Source organism: Lonchura striata, unplaced genomic scaffold, assembly GCF_046129695.1.
Source record: "Lonchura striata isolate bLonStr1 unplaced genomic scaffold, bLonStr1.mat Scaffold_85, whole genome shotgun sequence".
Lineage (NCBI taxonomy): Eukaryota > Metazoa > Chordata > Aves > Passeriformes > Estrildidae > Lonchura > Lonchura striata.
Window position 1 is genome coordinate 1,406,579 of NW_027461188.1, and position 18,002 is coordinate 1,424,580.

General features: G+C 52.2%; 3 protein-coding genes across 3 annotated transcripts in view; 2 read left to right on the forward strand and 1 right to left on the reverse strand.

The window, feature by feature from the left end:
* LOC110469778 (uncharacterized) overlaps positions 1-18,002 on the reverse strand; it is a gene marked incomplete at its 5' end in the record, with an annotated part of 706,345 nt that overhangs the window by 238,900 nt on the left and 449,443 nt on the right. The gene's annotated exons all lie outside the window — the stretch shown is intronic.
* LOC144248772 (uncharacterized) overlaps positions 1-18,002 on the forward strand; it is a 157,129-nt gene that overhangs the window by 68,053 nt on the left and 71,074 nt on the right. The window lies entirely within an intron of this gene.
* On the forward strand, positions 6,480-7,493 carry LOC144248751 (olfactory receptor 14J1-like). Its single transcript, XM_077790744.1, has 2 exons — positions 6,480-6,501; positions 6,544-7,493. Exons 1-2 carry the CDS (start codon positions 6,480-6,482, stop codon positions 7,491-7,493), a joined length of 972 nt encoding a protein of 323 aa, XP_077646870.1.

Below are 18,002 nucleotides of genomic sequence, written 5' to 3' on the forward strand. Positions count from 1 at the left end.
GGATGAGGACGAGCAGGATGGCGAGGACCAGGAGAAGGAGGAGGAAGATGAGGAGGAGGAGAAGGAGGAGAATGAGTATGAGGAGGAGGACGATGAGGAGGAGGAGGATAAGGATGAGCAGGACAAGGAGGAGGAGGAGGAGGGGAAGGAGGAGGAGGAGGAGGAGGAGGACGAGTAAATGGAGGAGGAGGACGAGGGGGAGAAAGAGGACAAGGAGGATGAGGAAGACTAGCATGAGGAGGAAGAGGAGGAGGAGGAGGAGGAGGAGGAGGAGGAGGAGGAGGAGGAGGAGGAGGAGGATGAGGATGAGGACAAGGATGGGAATGAGAAGGAGGAAGATGAGGAGGAAGACGAGGAGGAGGAGGCGGAGAAGGGGTTGTTAAAAGAGCAGTTAAAGAATGAGTGCTGGGAACCTGTCCCCATGGAGAACCCATCTCCCAGATGTGCTCCATGCCCTTAACAATGGCCCCTGGGGAAATGGAAACCCCCTGGCTGTGCACGGCTGCTCCCAGTGTGCAAATACAGCCCTGGGCAGTGAGACTGGGACTGCCTGGGAAATTGTTCTGGGTGTGATGGCCCTGGCAGGGCCAGCCCAGAGGCTGCAGGGCTGGACCTTCATGCACTGGAATTAGTCAGGATAAATCAGAAGCAAATGAGAGTTAGCAATACAGGAACAGGAATCCAGATTCCTCCAGGACACTTTGGTTTGGTAACTGCTCACTGGAGCTTGGCCTTGCAAAGTGCTCATGTCATGGGAGGAGGAACTGATGCAGATTATCAAGGGGAAATTGAAGTAATTCGGTTAAACAATAGTGAACAAAATTGGATTATTCAAACCCATGACAAAGTAGCACAATTATTGATATTGTCAGGGTTTAGAACAATTGGAAAAAAAGGAGATCCACTTCAAATCACTGCTGTTGATGGAGATAAAGGGTTTGGATCCAGCAGTGCTAATAATGGGGCCAGAGTGTGGGTCCAGAGGCCAAAAGGCCCTCCCGAGGCAGCTGAAGGAACAGCTCCTGGGAAGGACAGCAGTGTTTGAATCCTGAAACCTGGGCAGGAACGATGGGAATGTGTCCCTGCAGCCAAGTGCTCTGTGTGAGAACAAGTAGATATTACAGCAGATTGTTTTACACATCCTGCCAGACCAAATCCCCCTGTTTGCCCCAGTGAAAACTCATGACCTGGGCTCCATCTAGGATGGAGCCAGGGCCAGGCTCTTGTACTGCCCAAGGTGTATCCCTTGAAGGCCTTTTAATAAATACCTGCTTTATTCCTTTAACACTGCCTAGCTCGGTTCTAGGCAGCCTCTCAAGGCATCACCACCAAACCAAGGGAACACGGACCAGGTCTGGCTGGCTGGGCCTCCTGGGGACCACCTGACCACCTTGGCATGTCGAGGGCTGCTTCTCACCTGCCCTGAAGCCCTGGGGCTCTGGGCTTTCCTTCCTATGGGAGAGAACTCTCCTTCTCCTCCATGGGCCATGGCCAAAACTGGGATTCCTCCTCCAAAACTCTGTACATCCAAGGATTGCTCCCAAGTGAAAGCTGCCAGGACAGACAGATCTGGCTGCCCTTGGCCTCTTGGAGACTTCCTCTCATCAGCTTTTGAAACCCTGGGGTCAGTGCTTTCCTTCCAATGAAAAGAATTGTCCTTCTCAAGGTGTCCGAGGTCAAAATCGACATTCCTCCTCCCAAATTCTGTGTATCCAAGGATTCCTCCATGACAAAAGCTGCCAGGAAGAACAGGTCTGTTTGCATGAGCCTCCCGAGAGTCACCTCTTTCTTTTTCTGCCTTTGAAACACTGGGGCTCTGTGCTTTCCTTCCTATGGAAAAAACTGTCCTTCTCCAGGTGTCCATATCTGAAATTGGGATCCCACCTCTAAAATTCCCTATATCCAAGGGTTGCTCCCAGACAAAATCTGCCAGTACCATCAAGCCTGGCTGGCCTTGGCCTCTGGTGGCTGCCCCTGCCACGCTGGGGCTCGGTTCTTTCCTTCCCATGGAGATCACTGTGACACTGTGGGCACCTCATGGAACCAAGGGGATCATTGTGGCACCACTGGAGCCCATGGAACCAAGGGACCATGGTGACACCGTGGGGCTTCATGGACCCAGAGACCATTATGACTCTGTGGGGCCTGATGGAACCATGGAGACCATTCCAACCCTTCTGGGCCTGGTGTCACCAAGGGGGCCATTGTGACACCTCAGGGCCTCCTGGAAGCAGGGGACCATTGGGACACTGTGGGGCCCCATGGAAGCGAGGGAACATGGACAAGGTCTGGCTGGCTTGGCCTCCCAGGGGCCACCTGAGAGGTCTGGCTGATGTTAGGATGTCAAGGGCTGCCTCTCAACAGCTTCTGGAGCACTGGGGCTCTGTGCTCTCCTTTGTATGGAAAAGAACTGTCTGTCTTTTCAGATGCCCATTGGCAAAAACTGACACTGCCTAAAAAATTTCCTGTATTCAAGGTATCTCTAAGAACAGGATCTGGCAGCTCTGGCTGGTCTTTGCCTCTGGTGGTCACTTCTCATCTGCCCCTAAAACAATGGTGCTCTGTTCCTTCATTCCTATGGAAAAGAACTGGTCTTCATGTCCAGAGACCATGGCCAAAATTAGAATTGGCCACCGAGTCTGGCCAGGGTCATGTAACCATCTGCAGGCCAAGGGGACATATTGACTCTGCCAGTGCTGCCATCCTCCCTCCAGTGAGAGAAAAGGACACAGGGCAGGCACACAGAGGAGCAACATGAACACACCGAGGGCAGGGAAGAGGAAGTTGAGTCCCAGATAGGAGGGATGAGGAGATGCCTTGATCTTGGGGCTGAAATCCTCTTGTAAAGCTATGGAGAAGGATGTCATTGATACATCAGACTCTCTTTTTCCCTATAATGCATTGAAAAGTATGGGGAGATGACTTATTTCAGCAAAAGCCTCCATGCTCAATTGAGCAAATGTTGCAGTAGCTGTGATCTCATGAAAAGTTTGAACAGAGAAAAATAGAGAAAACCGATGAGAGCCTGTGCCCTCAGGGACAGATGACCACTGTTCCCAGAAATGAAGATGATTTCAGAAATAGGTGAAAACAACTTTTGCTCTTAAACAGCTCATCTTTAATCTAATATCCCATAAGTTAACATGGGCTATAAACACAGCTGTGGGAAAGGCTGTGAAAAAATGGGAGGGACTTCACAATTACAGATTTTTCTGGGCAGCTGCTATTCATGGAAATGAATATCCATGAGATAACTGTTTCATTGTGGATAAGTTTCCATAACATTAATAAGAGGAACTTTTCTCCCTGTTAGCTGACAGAAAATTTTATATTTGGTCTCTTTATATTGTCAGGTTGTATGGAGATGGGAAGTGTTCTGAAAGTTTTGTTCTGATTCTTATTACTCTTTCTTTTAGTTACTGTTAATAAACTTTTCTTTAGAAGTTTAAACTTTTCTTTTAAACTTCTGAGCCTACTTTGCCTTTTTTCCTAATCCCATCTCAGAGCAGGAAATGAGTAAGTATATTCTAGTGTGTGCACTGGTAATCAAGCAACACTGAACCTGCCGCACTAATTAATACATTGGCCAAGAAATCTCAAATTGAAAAACCAAAACCACTACAGAAACTCCCTGATGAACTGCACTAGAGCAGAGGGAAATCTAGGCAGAGCCATGGTTTGTCAGGTCTTGCTTGATCCTAATGAGCCCCATGGTGCATTTGGAGCTGAGGCCTGGAATCTTGGGGCTTGAGAGGAGATGGCACAAACCTTTCTCGGAGTCAAAGTCAAGAGGAAACACCCAAATGTGTCTCAAGGCATTAATGGAACCCACTGAGGTCCATACCCAACACAGGCTCTTCATGGACTCCTTGGAGGAGAGAACTGGAGGCCAGGATTGAACAAAAACCTCTCAGATACACTCAGGGTGGAAAGGAGAATCCAAAGTATTTTAAAAACCTTGAGTTTCTCAAAGTGTCAGTAAAAAGTTCTCAAGCAACTCATTAAATCAGATAATTTGGGCCATGATTGCACAAACCTCTCACAGAGTTGGTATCAAAAGGGAAACACCAAGTACCTTAAAATGACTGAAATACCTTGAAGCATTAATGGGCCCCACTGAGTGTTGTTCCTGACAAAGCCTCTGCAAAGACTAATTACAACAGAATATTGGAGGCCGTGATTGCAGAAACCTCTCAGAGACTGCAAGGCAAAAGCCAAACCCAAAGTCCTTTGAAAAACCTGCAGTCCCTGGGAGCATGAAGGAGCCCCCAGGGCCATTCCTGACCAAGGCTCCCCAGGGACTCCTTCCAGCAGATCCTTGAGGCCACTGGGATGTGGGCATGGGGGGGATGCTGAGGGCAGGACCAGGGGCTGAAAGTGCCCAGCCTGGCTGGGACTGTGCCAGGAGGCCCCAGGGCCTCAGGACAAGGTGTCTCCTCACAGCCCTTGGTGGCACAGACCCTGCTGTGCCCCAGGGAACCAAGACTTGGCTTCTCTTTGTCCCCACCTGGCATCAGTGCCTCCAGTTCTCTGATCTGCCTGGGGCCTGGGGACACTTTCTCAGTCGTGTCTCTCAGTGGGACCCATTAAAAGTCCAGGAAACTTTGGAGTTGGATTCTGACTTGGACTTCTGGAGAGGTTTCTGCAGCTCCCTCTCAGGGCCTGATGTTCAGAGCCTGAGCACAAAGCCCCAGAGGGTCATTAAAGTCCTTGTGCTGTGTCTGTGCTGCTGAGCTGGGCTGGGCTCCTGGCACAGAGGGTGATCCTGGTAACCAAGCAGAGCTTCAAAAGCACATTTCTCTTGCTGAGCAGCTCCTCTCCCAGCCCAGCAGGGCTGGGGCACTGCCTGCAGCCAGCGCGGGCACAGCACAGAGGCACAGAGAGCTTCAATCAGTCAGGGCTGGGAAGGGGCTGAGAAGTGCCTGGGGCAGAATCACTGCCAGCCCTTGGCACAGGAACCTCTGGCTGCAGGACAATGCAGCTGCAGCTCCTGGAGAGATCTCCTAAAGCTGGAACATCCCAATGCCCACAGACCCTGTGAGTACAACTCTGAGTATTTCTGGTGCAGGGCAGGTGAAATGATCATGACGCTCTGACATGCTGAGGGCTTCTGATCTGACATATAATATTTCCAAGAAAGGGATTTTGATAAAAGTGAGGAAATTTCCGATGACTTCGCATTCAGTTTCCTAATACTGGAGAATGTCTGGGTTAGGGGCATAAATATTAAAGATTTATTACGAATTATTAACAATGAAATTTGGCAAGTACCTGAGGCATCCAAATTTTTGCTTTTAGTGATCAGTAGGTTCACAGGAGATCCCTAATGTACTTTCAGCCTCTCTGCCCGTGGACAGCAGCAGCAACATCTTTCCTGGATCCATCAGGCTCAGACAGAGCTGTCCTTTCTCCAAGCTGCAAACAGAACCTGCCCCCAGCCAGTGCCCTGCAAACAGGCAGGGTTCTGTCAGGCCAAGTAGAGTGCACAGAGATTTGGGGTTTGGGAGTGCTGGCAGGGAGAGATCAGGCACAGGGAGACACCTGCAGGAGGAAAATCTCCAGGAAGCAGAGAGAAGATCAGGGAAGGAGAGAAAACCAAACCCAGAAATGCTGAGGCAGGGAGAGTTTAGAGATGTCCAGAGGATCCCCTCCAGTGCAGCCCCTCCCTCTGCACAAGCCCCCTCCCTCCTGTGCCCCAGCCAAGCCTCTGCCCTCAGGGCCGGGGCTCCAAGGCGTGCAGCCCCTCCTGTGCAGGCAGAGCTGCAGCAGAGCCGTGGGGCAGCTCTGCAGCCCCAGGCCCAGTTCCCTCTGCAGAGCACAGGGCTGGGAGCAGCTGCCCGGCACTGGGGGCTCTGGCAGGGGGCACAGCTGGCTCAGGGTGACACAGCTGTCCCCAGTGCCCGGCTCTGGGCAAGGCTGGCAGTGCAACCAGGGAAGGAGCTGCACCTCCCTTCATCCAGTGCCATCAGAAGGACACTTGGAAGTGTCCCTGAGATTTCAGTCCAAGCTGGGAGCTTCAATCAAGGATGCAAACCTGTCCTAGAGCATCTCTGAGTTATAAGATTGATGGGAAAAGGCAGAGGTGTTCTGAGACTGAAAATGCTGCTGGGTGGGTGAAATGAGGAATGTGAGTCCTTGCCTACAAATGTGGAGCTGAGCTGTGGTGGATCCATCTGCTCTTACCTGTACCTGGGGCATTTTTAGGGAAAATGTGGAAAGGTGATCATCCTCCCCCAGAGAAAGGTTAAAGCCCAGAGAAATTCAAAAGAGGTCAGAATGAGAGAGCATCTCCCCTCACTCTCCTCTCATCACTTCGCCGCACAGAACTTATTCTGTTCTCCCTGAGTGCAGCAGAAATGCGGAGGGTTTCTGATTTCCAGGAACAGCAGGACTGATATAAGGGTGTTTATGAAGAAAACCCCAGAAGCGTAGAACAAAAAATGCTGTCTATGTGTGTTCCAGGGGAGGGGGTTTGGGAAATGTCTTTGATTTTTGTTACAGGTAACGCCTCTAACTCTTCACTGTAATTTTCTCCATGAACAGGGGCCTATGTGCAGCCACAGCAAAACAGCAGCTCTATCAGCCACTTCCTCCTGCTGGCACTGGCAGACACGCGGCAGCTGCAGCTCCTGCACTTCTGCCTCTTCCTGGGCATCTCCCTGGCTGCCCTCCTGGGCAACGGCCTCATCATCAGCGCCGTAGCCTGCGGCCACCACCTGCACACGCCCATGTTCTTCTTCCTGCTCAACCTGGCCCTCAGCGACCTGGGCTCCATCTGCACCACTGTCCCCAAAGCCATGCACAATTCCCTCTGGGACACCAGCACCATCTCCTACACAGGATGTGCTGCACAGCTCTTTTTCTTTCTGTTCTTCACTGGAGCAGAAATTTCCCTCCTGACCATCATGTGCTACGACCGCTACGTGTCCATCTGCAAACCCCTGCACTATGGGACCCTCCTGGGCAGCAGAGCTTGTGCCCACATGGCAGCAGCTGCCTGGGCCAGTGGCTTTCTCAATGCTCTCATGCACACGGCCAGTACATTTTCCCTGCCCCTGTGCCATGGCAATGCCCTGGGCCAGTTCTTCTGTGAAATCCCACAGATCCTCAAGCTCTCCTGCTTCAAATCCTATCTCAGAGAACTTGGGCTCATTGCTGTTACTATGTCTTTTGGATTTGGTTGTTTTGTATTCATTGTTTTCTCCTATGTGCAGATCTTCAGGGCTGTGCTGAGGATCCCGTCTGAGCAGGGACGGCACAAAGCCTTTTCCACCTGCCTCCCTCACCTGGCTGTGGTCTCTCTCTTTGTCAGCACTGTCATGTTTGCTCACCTGAAGCCCCCCTCCATGTCCTCCCCATCCCTAGATCTGACAGTGTCAGTTCTGTACTCGGTGGTGCCTCCAGCCCTGAACCCCCTCATCTACAGCCTGAGGAACCAGGAGCTCAAGGTTGCAGTGTGGACACTGATGACTGGATGTTTTCAGAAACATTAAACTGCCAGCCAGTTTCTGCATATCACTTTTAATAAAACTCATCTTTGATATTTCTTGGTGGTTTCATTTTGGAGGTTCTTTTTCTTTGTTTTATTTTTTTAATCTTGTCCACAAAGAAAACCCATTCCTTTTGCCAGTTCTGATTTTGTTTCTCTCCACCTTCCCTGTCGCCACAGACTGTGTCAATGAGGGGCTGCACTCTTGGTGGCTTTAAAGAAACTAAAGGTACCTCAAGCAACGTTTTCTGCAGAGATGCCCTTTTGTTGCCTTCTCTGAAGCTGCAGCAGCAATGTCTGTGTGCAGAACTGGGAACAGATCATTGCTGGCCAAGAAGCTCTGCTCCTGCTGGCCACACCACTCCTGATCCAGGCCAGGAGCCATTGGCCTTCTTGGCCACCTGGGCACACAGCTGGTTCATGTCCAGCCTGCTGTCCATCAGTCCCTGCAGGTCCCTTTCTGCCTGGCTGCTGTCCAGCCACTCTGTCCCCAGCCTGTAGCGCTGCAGGGGTTGATGTGACAAAATTGCAGGACCCAGCACTGGGACTTGTTAAACCTCACCTTGTTGGATTTGGGCCCTGGATCCAGCCTGTCCAGGGCCCTTTGCAGAGCCCTCCTTTGCTCCTGCAGGTCAACACTCACATCCCACTTGCTGAACTTCTGCAAAGTTGTCCTCAGTTCCATGGATCCCCTCAGTGTCACAATGTTGCTTTGGTTAAACCAGGCGCTGCACTGTCACACTGGTCTCATTGGTTCCATAGGCCCCAGTATGTGACAATGTTCTCTTTGGTTCCATGGGGTTCACAGTGTCACAATGTTCTCGTTGGTGCCGCAGTTTCACAGTGGCCCCTTGGTTCCATGGGCCCCCAGGGTGTCACAAAGGCCCCATGGTCACATGAGGTCCCACACTGTCACAATGCTCTCTGTGCTTCCACAAGTCCCCTCAGTGTCACAATGGACTCCTTGTTTCCACAAGCCCACACAGTATCACAATAGCCTTCCAGATTCCCTGAGGCCCCAGAGTGTCACAGTGGCCCCTTGGTTACAAGGTCCTGCAGTGTCACAGTGTCCCCTTGGTTCCATGAGGCCCCACAGTGTCAGAACAGCCCCTTGGTTCCCCTGGGCCCTGGACTCTCCCAATGCTCTCCTTGGTTTGGCAGTGTCACAGTGGTGAAATGAAACCCCTCGGTCACACGAGGCCCCGCAGTGTCACCATGGCCTCTGTGGTTCCACCAGGACCCAGTGTCACAGGGACTCCCTGGTTCCATTGGGTCCCAGAGCACCACAATGGAGCCCTGGTTCTATGGGGCTGCACAGGGTCACCATGGCCCTCTTAGTTCCACGAGGCCCTGCAGGGCCACAATGGTCCCAGAGTGTCCCAATCATCACAGAATGACAGAATCAAAGAGGCTGGAAAAGACATTTGGGATCATCAAATCCAACCAATGCCCTAATACTGCCTTGTCACCCAGACCATGCCACTGAGTGCCACTGGAGAGGGACAGTGACTCTGCCACCTCCCTCCTGGCCTGCCCATTCCAATGCCCACTCACCCTTTCATTGAAGAACTTTTTCCTCTTGTCCAGCCTAAACCTCCCCTGGTGCAGCTGAAGGCTGTGTCTTCTTGTCCTGCCCTCCAGCAGATCCACACTCACACCCAGCTCGGTGTCACCTGCAAATCTGGTGATGGTGGGCTTGATCCCCTCACCCAGATCATCGGTGAAGATGTTAAACAGGACTGGGCCCAACACAGATCCCTGGGGACAGCACCAGGGACTGGACACCAGCTGGGTGCAGCACCATCCCCACCCCTCTCTGGGCCCAGCCTCCAGCCAGCTCTTCCATCTCCCAGCCAGGAGAGAACCTGCCCAAGCCGTGGGCTGCAGATTTTCCAGGGAATGCTGTCAGAGACAGTGTCCAAGGCTTTGCTGAAGTCCAGATGGACACATCCACAGCCTTTCCCACATCCACAGGTGGGTCACCTGGTTATAAAAGGAGATCAGGTTGCTCAGGCAGGATCTGCCCCTCTTAAATCCACACTGGCTGGCTCTGACCCCTCGGCCATCCTGTGGCTGCCCTGTGGTGGCTCTCAGGGTGATCTGTTCCATAACCTTGCCGGGCACCGAGGTCAGGCTGACAGGCCTGGAGCTTCCCAGATCCTCCTTCCAGCCCTTCTTGGGGATGGGCTCACACTGGCAACTCCAGTGCTCTGGGACCTCCCTGGTGAGCCAGGACTGATGGTGAATGATGGGGAGAAGCTTGGGGAGCTCATCCACCAGCTCCCTCATCCCCTGGGATGGATCCCATCCCATCCCATACACCTGTGAGCATCTGAGTGGTTCAGCAGGTCAGCAGCTTCTTCCTCCTGGATTACAGGGGCCTATTCTGTTCCCTGTGCCCATCTACCAGCTCAGGAGAACTTTTGTGCTGAGGACAATCTGTCTTAATATTGAAAACTGAGACAAAGTAGATGTTAACTAGCTCAGCCTTTTCCTCATCTTTATAGTTACTATATTCCCCACTGTATCCAATATAAAGTAGAGGTTCTCCTTATCCCACATTTTGCTAACAATTTATTTATAGAAACATTTTATGTTATTTTTCAGAGAAGTTGCCAGTTTAAACACTAATTGAGTTTTCACCTCTCAACTTTTCTTTCTTTATAACCTGTTGACATCTTTAAACACTTCCTGAGTTGTCAGTCCTTTTTTTCCCTTGAGATCCCACAAAACCTCCACGGACAGTCAGAACAGTCATTTTCCTCACCACCTCATTTTTTGACACACTAGGACAGGCCGCTCCTTCCCCCTTATGATTACTTTCTTGAAATGTGTTCATCCTCCCTGGACCCCTTTGTTTTTAAGGGCTGTTACCCATAAAAAAATCAGTCCCTGATTTTGTACTCCTCAAATCAGCATCCTAAATAGGCCAAAGTCTGCCCTTCCTAATTCCAGTGTGGAAGTTTTGTTGCTGCCCCTCCTTCTGTCACAGATCATTGAAAACTTGATTATTTCATGGTCCCTGTGCCCCAGGCAGCCTCCGACCCCCACATCTGCCACCAGCCCTTCTCTGTTTGTGAACAGCAGGAGACAGAGCTTTCCTTGGGAGTGGAGTGTTACCAAACATTTGGTAAAACAGAAAACTCCTTAACACCAGTGCAGCATTAAGAAGCAGCATTCTTTATTCAGCTGGATGCACGGGGGATAGCTCCTCCCAAAGCCGAGCATGCTGAGTGCAGGAAAGTTTCTGTTCATTTTCTGTATTTTTCACACATATTCATTGATTGTGCTGGACTAAACACACATCTGATAATCATTGCCCCAGAATCATTAACATATTTCCCCTCCCCTTTACCCATGTGTTCTTCTGTCCTGGGGGTCTCTCTGGTGGTCCCTGGTGGTCGTGAACCCCAATGTTCCCGTGGGCCTGGCTGAGCTGGCAGGACACTGAGGCTGGTGAACTTCCAGTTCCCCTTGTCCCACAATGGGCATTGTGTGGTTTCCATAGGCCTGGGGTTTTGGAGAACAAGCACCAGGTGTCAGCTCACCTGGTGGAGACAATTTATCATCTGGTAACATGAGTTCACAGAGTGACATCACAGAGTGGATTATGTGAGGCCATTGAGCAGCTACAGCATTATAGACTATCTCTGTGACATCACAGAGCTGGCTGTGATATCATAGGGCAGAGGTTGTATATCATAGGGCAGACTATGACATCAGAGGCCTTTGTGTAGGTAAGAAAATGGGCTGTGACATCACAGACAGTCTGTGTGATGTCACACAAGGGCTGTGTGACATACCAGGAGGGCTGTGTGAGGTCACTGGGTTGGTCACTCCGTCCCAGCTCCCCCTCACAGTTTCTCCCAAGAAGTCCAATTCTGTTCATGTCCCGCAGGGTCCCTCTCCTTGCCCCAGCTTTAGGATGGGCCCTGGGCCTGGAGCAGGAGCAGCTCTGGAGGGCCCCAGGGCCGGGGCTCTTGTGCTGGCCTGGGCAGATGGGATGGCAGGAGGGGCTGCAGAGCTCTCAGCACCTCAGGCAGAGGGGAGCAGGGCAGCCAGGGAGCTCCTTTGGCCTTGGCCAAGCCCCTTCCCCCATGGTGGGGCTGAGTCCTGGCTGAGCTGCAGCTGCTGCTGTGCCCTTGGCAGGGGCTGAGGCCGTGGGGCAGTGCCCAGAGCAGCCTGGGCTGAGCAGAGCTGTGGGGCCAGAGCCGGCTGGGCTGTGCTGGGGAGAGGCCCTTGGTGCTGCCCAGAGCTCAGGGCAGCTGGCAGAGCTGGCAGGGAGCTGGGCTGGGCTGGGAGAGCCTGGCACAGAAACCATCAGTGTCCATCTCAGCCTGGCTGAGCGGGCAGGGGCAGGACTCAGCCCAGGCCTTGTGGGGCAGGGCCAGCGCCTGGGCAGGCATTGAAAACAGGCAAGAGCCCGAGAGAGGAGGCTGCTCTGTGCCCTTGGGCCATGGACAGAGCAGGGAGGGGCCCAGGATATTTGTCAGCGCCAGCCTCTGTCTGTGCCAGCCCTGGGCAGCCCTGGCTGCTGAGCCCAGCTCTGCCCTGGGCTGAGTTTGGCTGTGGCCCAGCTCCATCCTCCTGCGGGGCTCAGGGCCTGTTCCCGGCCATGGCCAGCCCTGGCCGCCTCTCTGCTGGCCCCGAGGCCGGCAGAGCCCAGGCAGGGCTGTCTGTGCAGCCCCACAGGTGCCACGGGCTCGGCAGGAGCTGGCAGAGGCTGCCCAGCAGGGAGGCCATGGGGCACAGAGCCCCAAGGCTGCCCAGGGCCCCACGGCACAGGGGCCGTTCCCAGCCGCAATGCTCCTGTCCTGGGCTGGGCTGCACAGGGGCTGTGGCACCATGGCTGGGCCAGCACAGGGCCACCGAGGGGCCACGCAGCCGCTGCCGGGGCTGGCAGCAAGGCCGGGCACAGACAAGGAATTGCTGAGCATGGCCTGCGCTGGCCAGGGCTGCCTGTGCCCAAGGCAGAGCTCAGCTGCCCTTGGGGGCTGCAGGAACACTCAGGAGCCCAAAGAGCCTCCATGGCTGTGCTGGAGACCAAGGCTGGAGCAGGGAAATGCCGGGCTGCTGTGCCATGGGGAGGGCATGTAATTCCAGCACACACCTCAGCTCTCTGATGGTCCTGGCACCGTGCTGGGCCCTGTTCCAGACTGGAGCAGAGCAGATGTTGATGGCACAGGAGCCCTGCGGGGCTGGCAGGGACCTGCAGCTTGCAAGGTGCTCTGCTCTCCCTCAGCTCCTCTTGGAGAGATCCAATCCCAGCTCGGCACCTCAGGGCACAAGTGGCACTGTCTGTTCATGGGCACACAGCTGATGTCTGCATGGAAAGGGGCGCAGGTTTTAATACCTGTTAGTTTCATAATATTCAAGGACATCTTTATTATCTGGGTCATTTGAGTAATTTTAAGAAATAGCAATTTTTTCCCACCAGAGACAGTAATTTCCTGCATGTGGCAGGAGAAGAAATATTAATCTTCCTGTTGACTAGTGTCACCAATATTCAATCTATTATTTCCTCTCCCTCTTCCTTCAGGTGTTTCCAGCTCTCCTCTTTGATAAGTTGTGGTTCCCACTGCAGGGGTTGCACTTGGACCTTGGCTCTGCACAGGAGAGCTCTTCATCCACTTTCCCTCTTTCCCTCCCTCTGGGCATGGAGGGAGCTCCTGACTTCAGCCTGTGACTCATGTGTGCGAAGAGCAAATCTGGGCAGAATTGGGGCAGGGAGGGTTTGGGGGGACTTTGGGATCTGTGCTGGGCACAGAAAGTGTTTTCCATTGCTCTGAGACTGTCTGCTGTGCACAGTGGATTTAATATCCAGCAGAGGAATGACTTTTGCATTTGATGGAGCTGTGCCTTCCCTTGGCTTTGTTGGCTGGCAAGAAGTGAACATCCCTCTGTGTCTGGGCAGCTCCTTCTCCAAAGAAAGCAGGTGGGAGTTGGAGCCAAGGAGCTGAAACCTGCAGGTGCAGCCTGGGCTGGAGGGAGCTGAGATTTGCACAAGGCTGCTCTGAGTGCCAGGGCTTGGATGGGGGAAATGGTGGGGTGGGGGTAGGGACAGAGTCTGATGGATTGTCAGCCATAAAGGCTCTTGATTTTCATATCTATTCAAACTGCATGAGGAGGTACTTGGATTCAATGTCAATTGGAGATTGCACACATAAATTTCTTAACAGTAAAAAAAATAATAAAACTAAACAGGACCTAAGAAATCTTTTCTCATGGTCTTTGTAAATACGGTGTATTCAGTTTGAATAGGGTCCTGAAATCTGTGTAATCAACCAGAAAGGATCTGAAAACTTAAATAATTCCCAGAGGCTTGGCTTGTTAAGGTGTTCTGAATGTTAATGATCCCTGGGGCACTGAATTCCGGAACTGAAGAGCTGAGGGCTGAAGAAGCCTGTGGAGCAGGAAAATTCAGCAGCAGCCTCCAAGTGTCTGAGGATGTCAGCAGCCCCCACTGAGGCCATCCCTGCCCAGAGACCCTGGGGGAATGGGCAGACAAGGAGAGCGTCCCTGGGGCTGGGGCAGCAGAACTCAGAGGCACCAGCAGCTCCAGCTGGGAAATGGAGTGTGGGATGGGGCTGTGAAAGCCCTGCCTGGGCTGTGCCAAGCAGGACACACAAGCCCTGACCCCCATCCACTAAAAAACTCTCTCAAGGAGATATTTAAATGGAGTGACAATAATTTGTATCCTCTGAGTTGGATGCACTGGGGCAATACTATCAAGAGTTTCTCAGGAGCTCTAAGCAACAAAACAGCCTTTACTGGGAAATTTAGAAAATCAGTGACACTTTGGCAAACGTTTTAATATGGCATTCAATCAACAAAAAAAACTTCTCAAAGTATTGACTTGGCCCATTCAACTTCACAAACTCTAAGCCTGTTCAATTTTAAGTTAATCAATATTTGCAAGAGTACAAAAATAGAAGAGGTAGATACAAAAAGAGAGAACAATAAGATACAGAGAAGCACACACTCAGCTACCAACTCCTGGATTCCAGCAATGTTCAGATGGAAATTCCAAGAGGAGGTAGGGTCAAGATGTGTGCTTGCCTTGTGGTCAGCCTTAAATACCCCTTGGTCTTCCTGGGCTCTTCCCCCAGGTGGGACTTGGGGTCATTTGGTCACTCAGGAGCTGGGCTGGGGCTCCAGAGTTGGCCCTGGAGCATTGCCTGTGCTGTGCCAGGGACTGGCAGACACTGCTGGGCTGGGATAGAGGCTCTGGGGGGATTGGGGTTCCAGGGCAGGGCAGTGCTGGGGTTCCAGGGCAGGGCAAGGGTGGACCTGCCCCTTCCTCCCCCACACACGAAATATTTCCAGCCAGCAATCTCCTCCAGTCTGTCACAATAGTCAACATTGGAGGTGAGACCCAATATGGCCATTGGCACCTGCAGGAGAAGGACAGTTCTTTTCCATAGGAAGGAAAGCACAGAGCCCCAGTGTTTGGAAGGCAGGTGAGAGCCTCACTAGGTCAAGGCCAGGCAGACTTGTCAGGAATGGCAGATTTTGTCCAGGGGCAGTCTTTGGAGACAATCCCAATTTAGGCCATGGCACCTGGAGAAGCAGGACAGTTCTTTCCCAAAGGAAGGAAATTGTGGAGCCTTCCCCCGTGTTTTGGAGGCAGATAAGCAGTGACCCTTTCCAAACAACTTCCTGCCAGATTTGTCCTGGCAATATGTCCATGGGAACAATCCCTGGATATAAGGAAATGGAGGCGAAATCCCAATTCTGGCCATGTGTGCCTAGAGGAGAAGGAGAGTTCTTTTCCATAGGAAGGAAAGCCCTGAGACCCAGTGCTTCAACAGCAGATGGGAAGAGACCCTCCAGGTGCCAAGCTGTCAGGCAGCCCCTGGAGGCCAAACCAGCCAGACCTGTTCCGTGTTCCCTTGGTTCCCTGGGGCCCCACAGTGTCCCAGGGGTCTCCGTGGTTTCTCAGGCCCCATAATGACATGTGACTCTTCTGTTCCATGAGGCCGCAATGTCACAATGGATCTTTGGACCCTGGGGGTTTGCAATGTCACAATGGTCTCCTTTGGCTCCACAGTGTCACAATGGAACACTGATGACACGAGGCCCTGCAGTGTCACAATGGACCTTTGGTTCCATGGGACCCTCAAGTGTCACAATGGTCTCCATGGTTCCTTGAGGCCCCACAATGGCACGTGACTCCTCTGTTCCATGAGGCCACAATGTCACAATGGACCTTTGGACTCTGGGGGTTTGCGGTGTCACAATGGTCTCCTTTGGCTCCACAGGGTCACAATGGAACACTGATGACACGAGGCCCTGCAGTGTCACAATGGACCTTTGGTTCCCTGCAGCCCTGCAGTGCCACAAAGGCCTCTTGGTTTCACGAGGCCCCACAGTGTCCCAATGACCCTCTTGGTTCTGTGGGGACCCCCCATAGTCACAATGGTCTCACTGGTGCCGTGAGGCCTCACAGTATTGTAGCATAATATCCCCATCGTGGTGATAATTAGCATTGACTCTATCATTCCAGAAGGCTGATCAATTGCTTTATTATATTATTCTATACTATACTATACTATACTATACTATACTATACTATACTATACTATACTTACTCAGACAAACTCATTGTGCTTACAGACAGTCCAATGCACTCAGAACAGATTGGTCCTTGAATGCAAACAACAGCACCACTGGCCATTTAAGACATCACCTTTTGGTAACAAATCTCCATAACACATTCCACATGTTCGCAACAGCAGGTGCAGCAAGTGAAGGTAAGAATGGTTTCTCAATCTTTTCTGTGAGCTTCTCACAGCCTTCCCCAGGATGATGCCTGTGAAAGTTGTGCCTGCAGCTCTGTGGCCAGAGAGTTGCAGCCACATCACAGTGTCACAATGCTTTGCTTATTCCATGGGGCCTCATAGTATCCCAATGGTCTCCATGATCCCATGAGTCCCCTCAGTGTCACAATGGTCTCCTTGGTTCCAAAGTGCCCCACAGTTTCACAATGGCCCCTTGGTTCCATGAGGCTGTGAAGTCTCTTCATGGTGTCTCCATGACTCCATGAGGCCTTCCAATGTCACAATGGACCTTTGGCTCCCTGGGGTCTCACCGTGTCACAATGGTCCCTTGGTCCCATGACACCCCAAAGAGTCATAATGGTCTCCATGGTTCCATGAAGCCCCGTGGTGTCACAATGGACCCTTGGTTTGATGGGGCTTCTCAGTGTCACAATGATCCCGACATTCCCTGGAGTCACACAGTGTCACTACAGTCTCCTTGGTTCCATGAGGCCCAGCAATGTCACAGTGCTCTCCAGGATTCCATGAGACCTCACAGTGTCACAATGGTCCCTTGGTCTCACAGGCCTCACAGTGTAGGGAGTGTGGGAAGGGCTTCAGCTGCAGCTCTGCCCTTGTCACCCACTGGCCCATCCACACTGGGGAGAGGCCCTACGAGTGTCTCCTGTGTGGGAAGAGCTTCTCAGACCGCTCGTTCTTTACCCAGCACCAGCGGAGGCACCAGTAAAGGAAGCCCTGCGAGAACCCCGCCTGCAGGAAGAGCTTCGTGTGCTGCTCCAGCTCCATCCCCATCAGAGGACCCGCCCTGGTCAGAGCCCTGGTGACCACATTCCCTGTGATACACAGAGGGAATTGGCTGGTGTTCCTTTTATTTTTGCTCCAGTTATCTTTTCTCTTCCTCCATTCAAAACACAGAAAATTGTGGTAAAAATCAACAAATTTATCAAAGGCATCTAAAGCCTCACATTTTACTTGTGTTTTGGGGAATCTTCGATTCCAGGAGATATCTGTGAGGAAATGGGGGTGTTGAGCGTATTTGGTTTAGTTGTCTTTATTTCTTGGCACTCCAAAGGTGAGAGGGACAGATCTGTCAGCTCAAAACCACTCAGTGCCACTAAAAACTACTGAATCCCACCCCAAAACTACTTGCTTCCACTGCATCTCAGGGTGAAATTAGGTTGCAAGGAGATTGGGCAAAGTGGGATGCAAATCAGGATGGGCATTGGGTGGGGCGGGATGGGTGGGATGGGGTTTGGGAGGTGTGAAATGGGGGAAGTACAGCCTGGGAAGAGGTCTTGATGTCCAGGATGGCTGGGGTGAGTTGGGGTTGGCATTGGGGAGGTGAGGTGGGGTCTGGAATAGACAGCCAAAGTTTGGGGATGATTAAGATAGGGGGAACCCGTTACTGAGTGAGTTTTTGAATAGTCTACATTCATGAAAAGATGCTGGGGTATCTCACATTCCTGAAGCAGTTTTGGGGCACTTCCAAACTCTTGGGGGGTTTCCTGAAAGCAGTTCCATGGAGCCCCATGGCCAGGGGTGGTTGCCACAGGCATGAGCTCAGTGCTGTGCCAGAGTCCATTGCCTCGGTGCTGAGAGCAGAGAAATGATGAATGGCCCCAGACATCTCCAGTGTGTGTGTGTGGAGGCCTGTGAGCTTACTGGGGAGAGGGCAACAGCAATGCCCTGGAGAGATGCACCTTAGGCTCTGGGCATTCCTCACAGCTCAGGGT

Coding starts and splice junctions, on each gene's coding strand:
- LOC144248751 (XM_077790744.1), top strand. CDS start 6,480: ATGTCTTTGATTTTTGTTACAG. Junction 6,502..6,543: donor GTCTTTGATTTTTGTTACAG/GTAACGCCTCTA, acceptor CTCCATGAACAG/GGGCCTATGTGCAGCCACAG.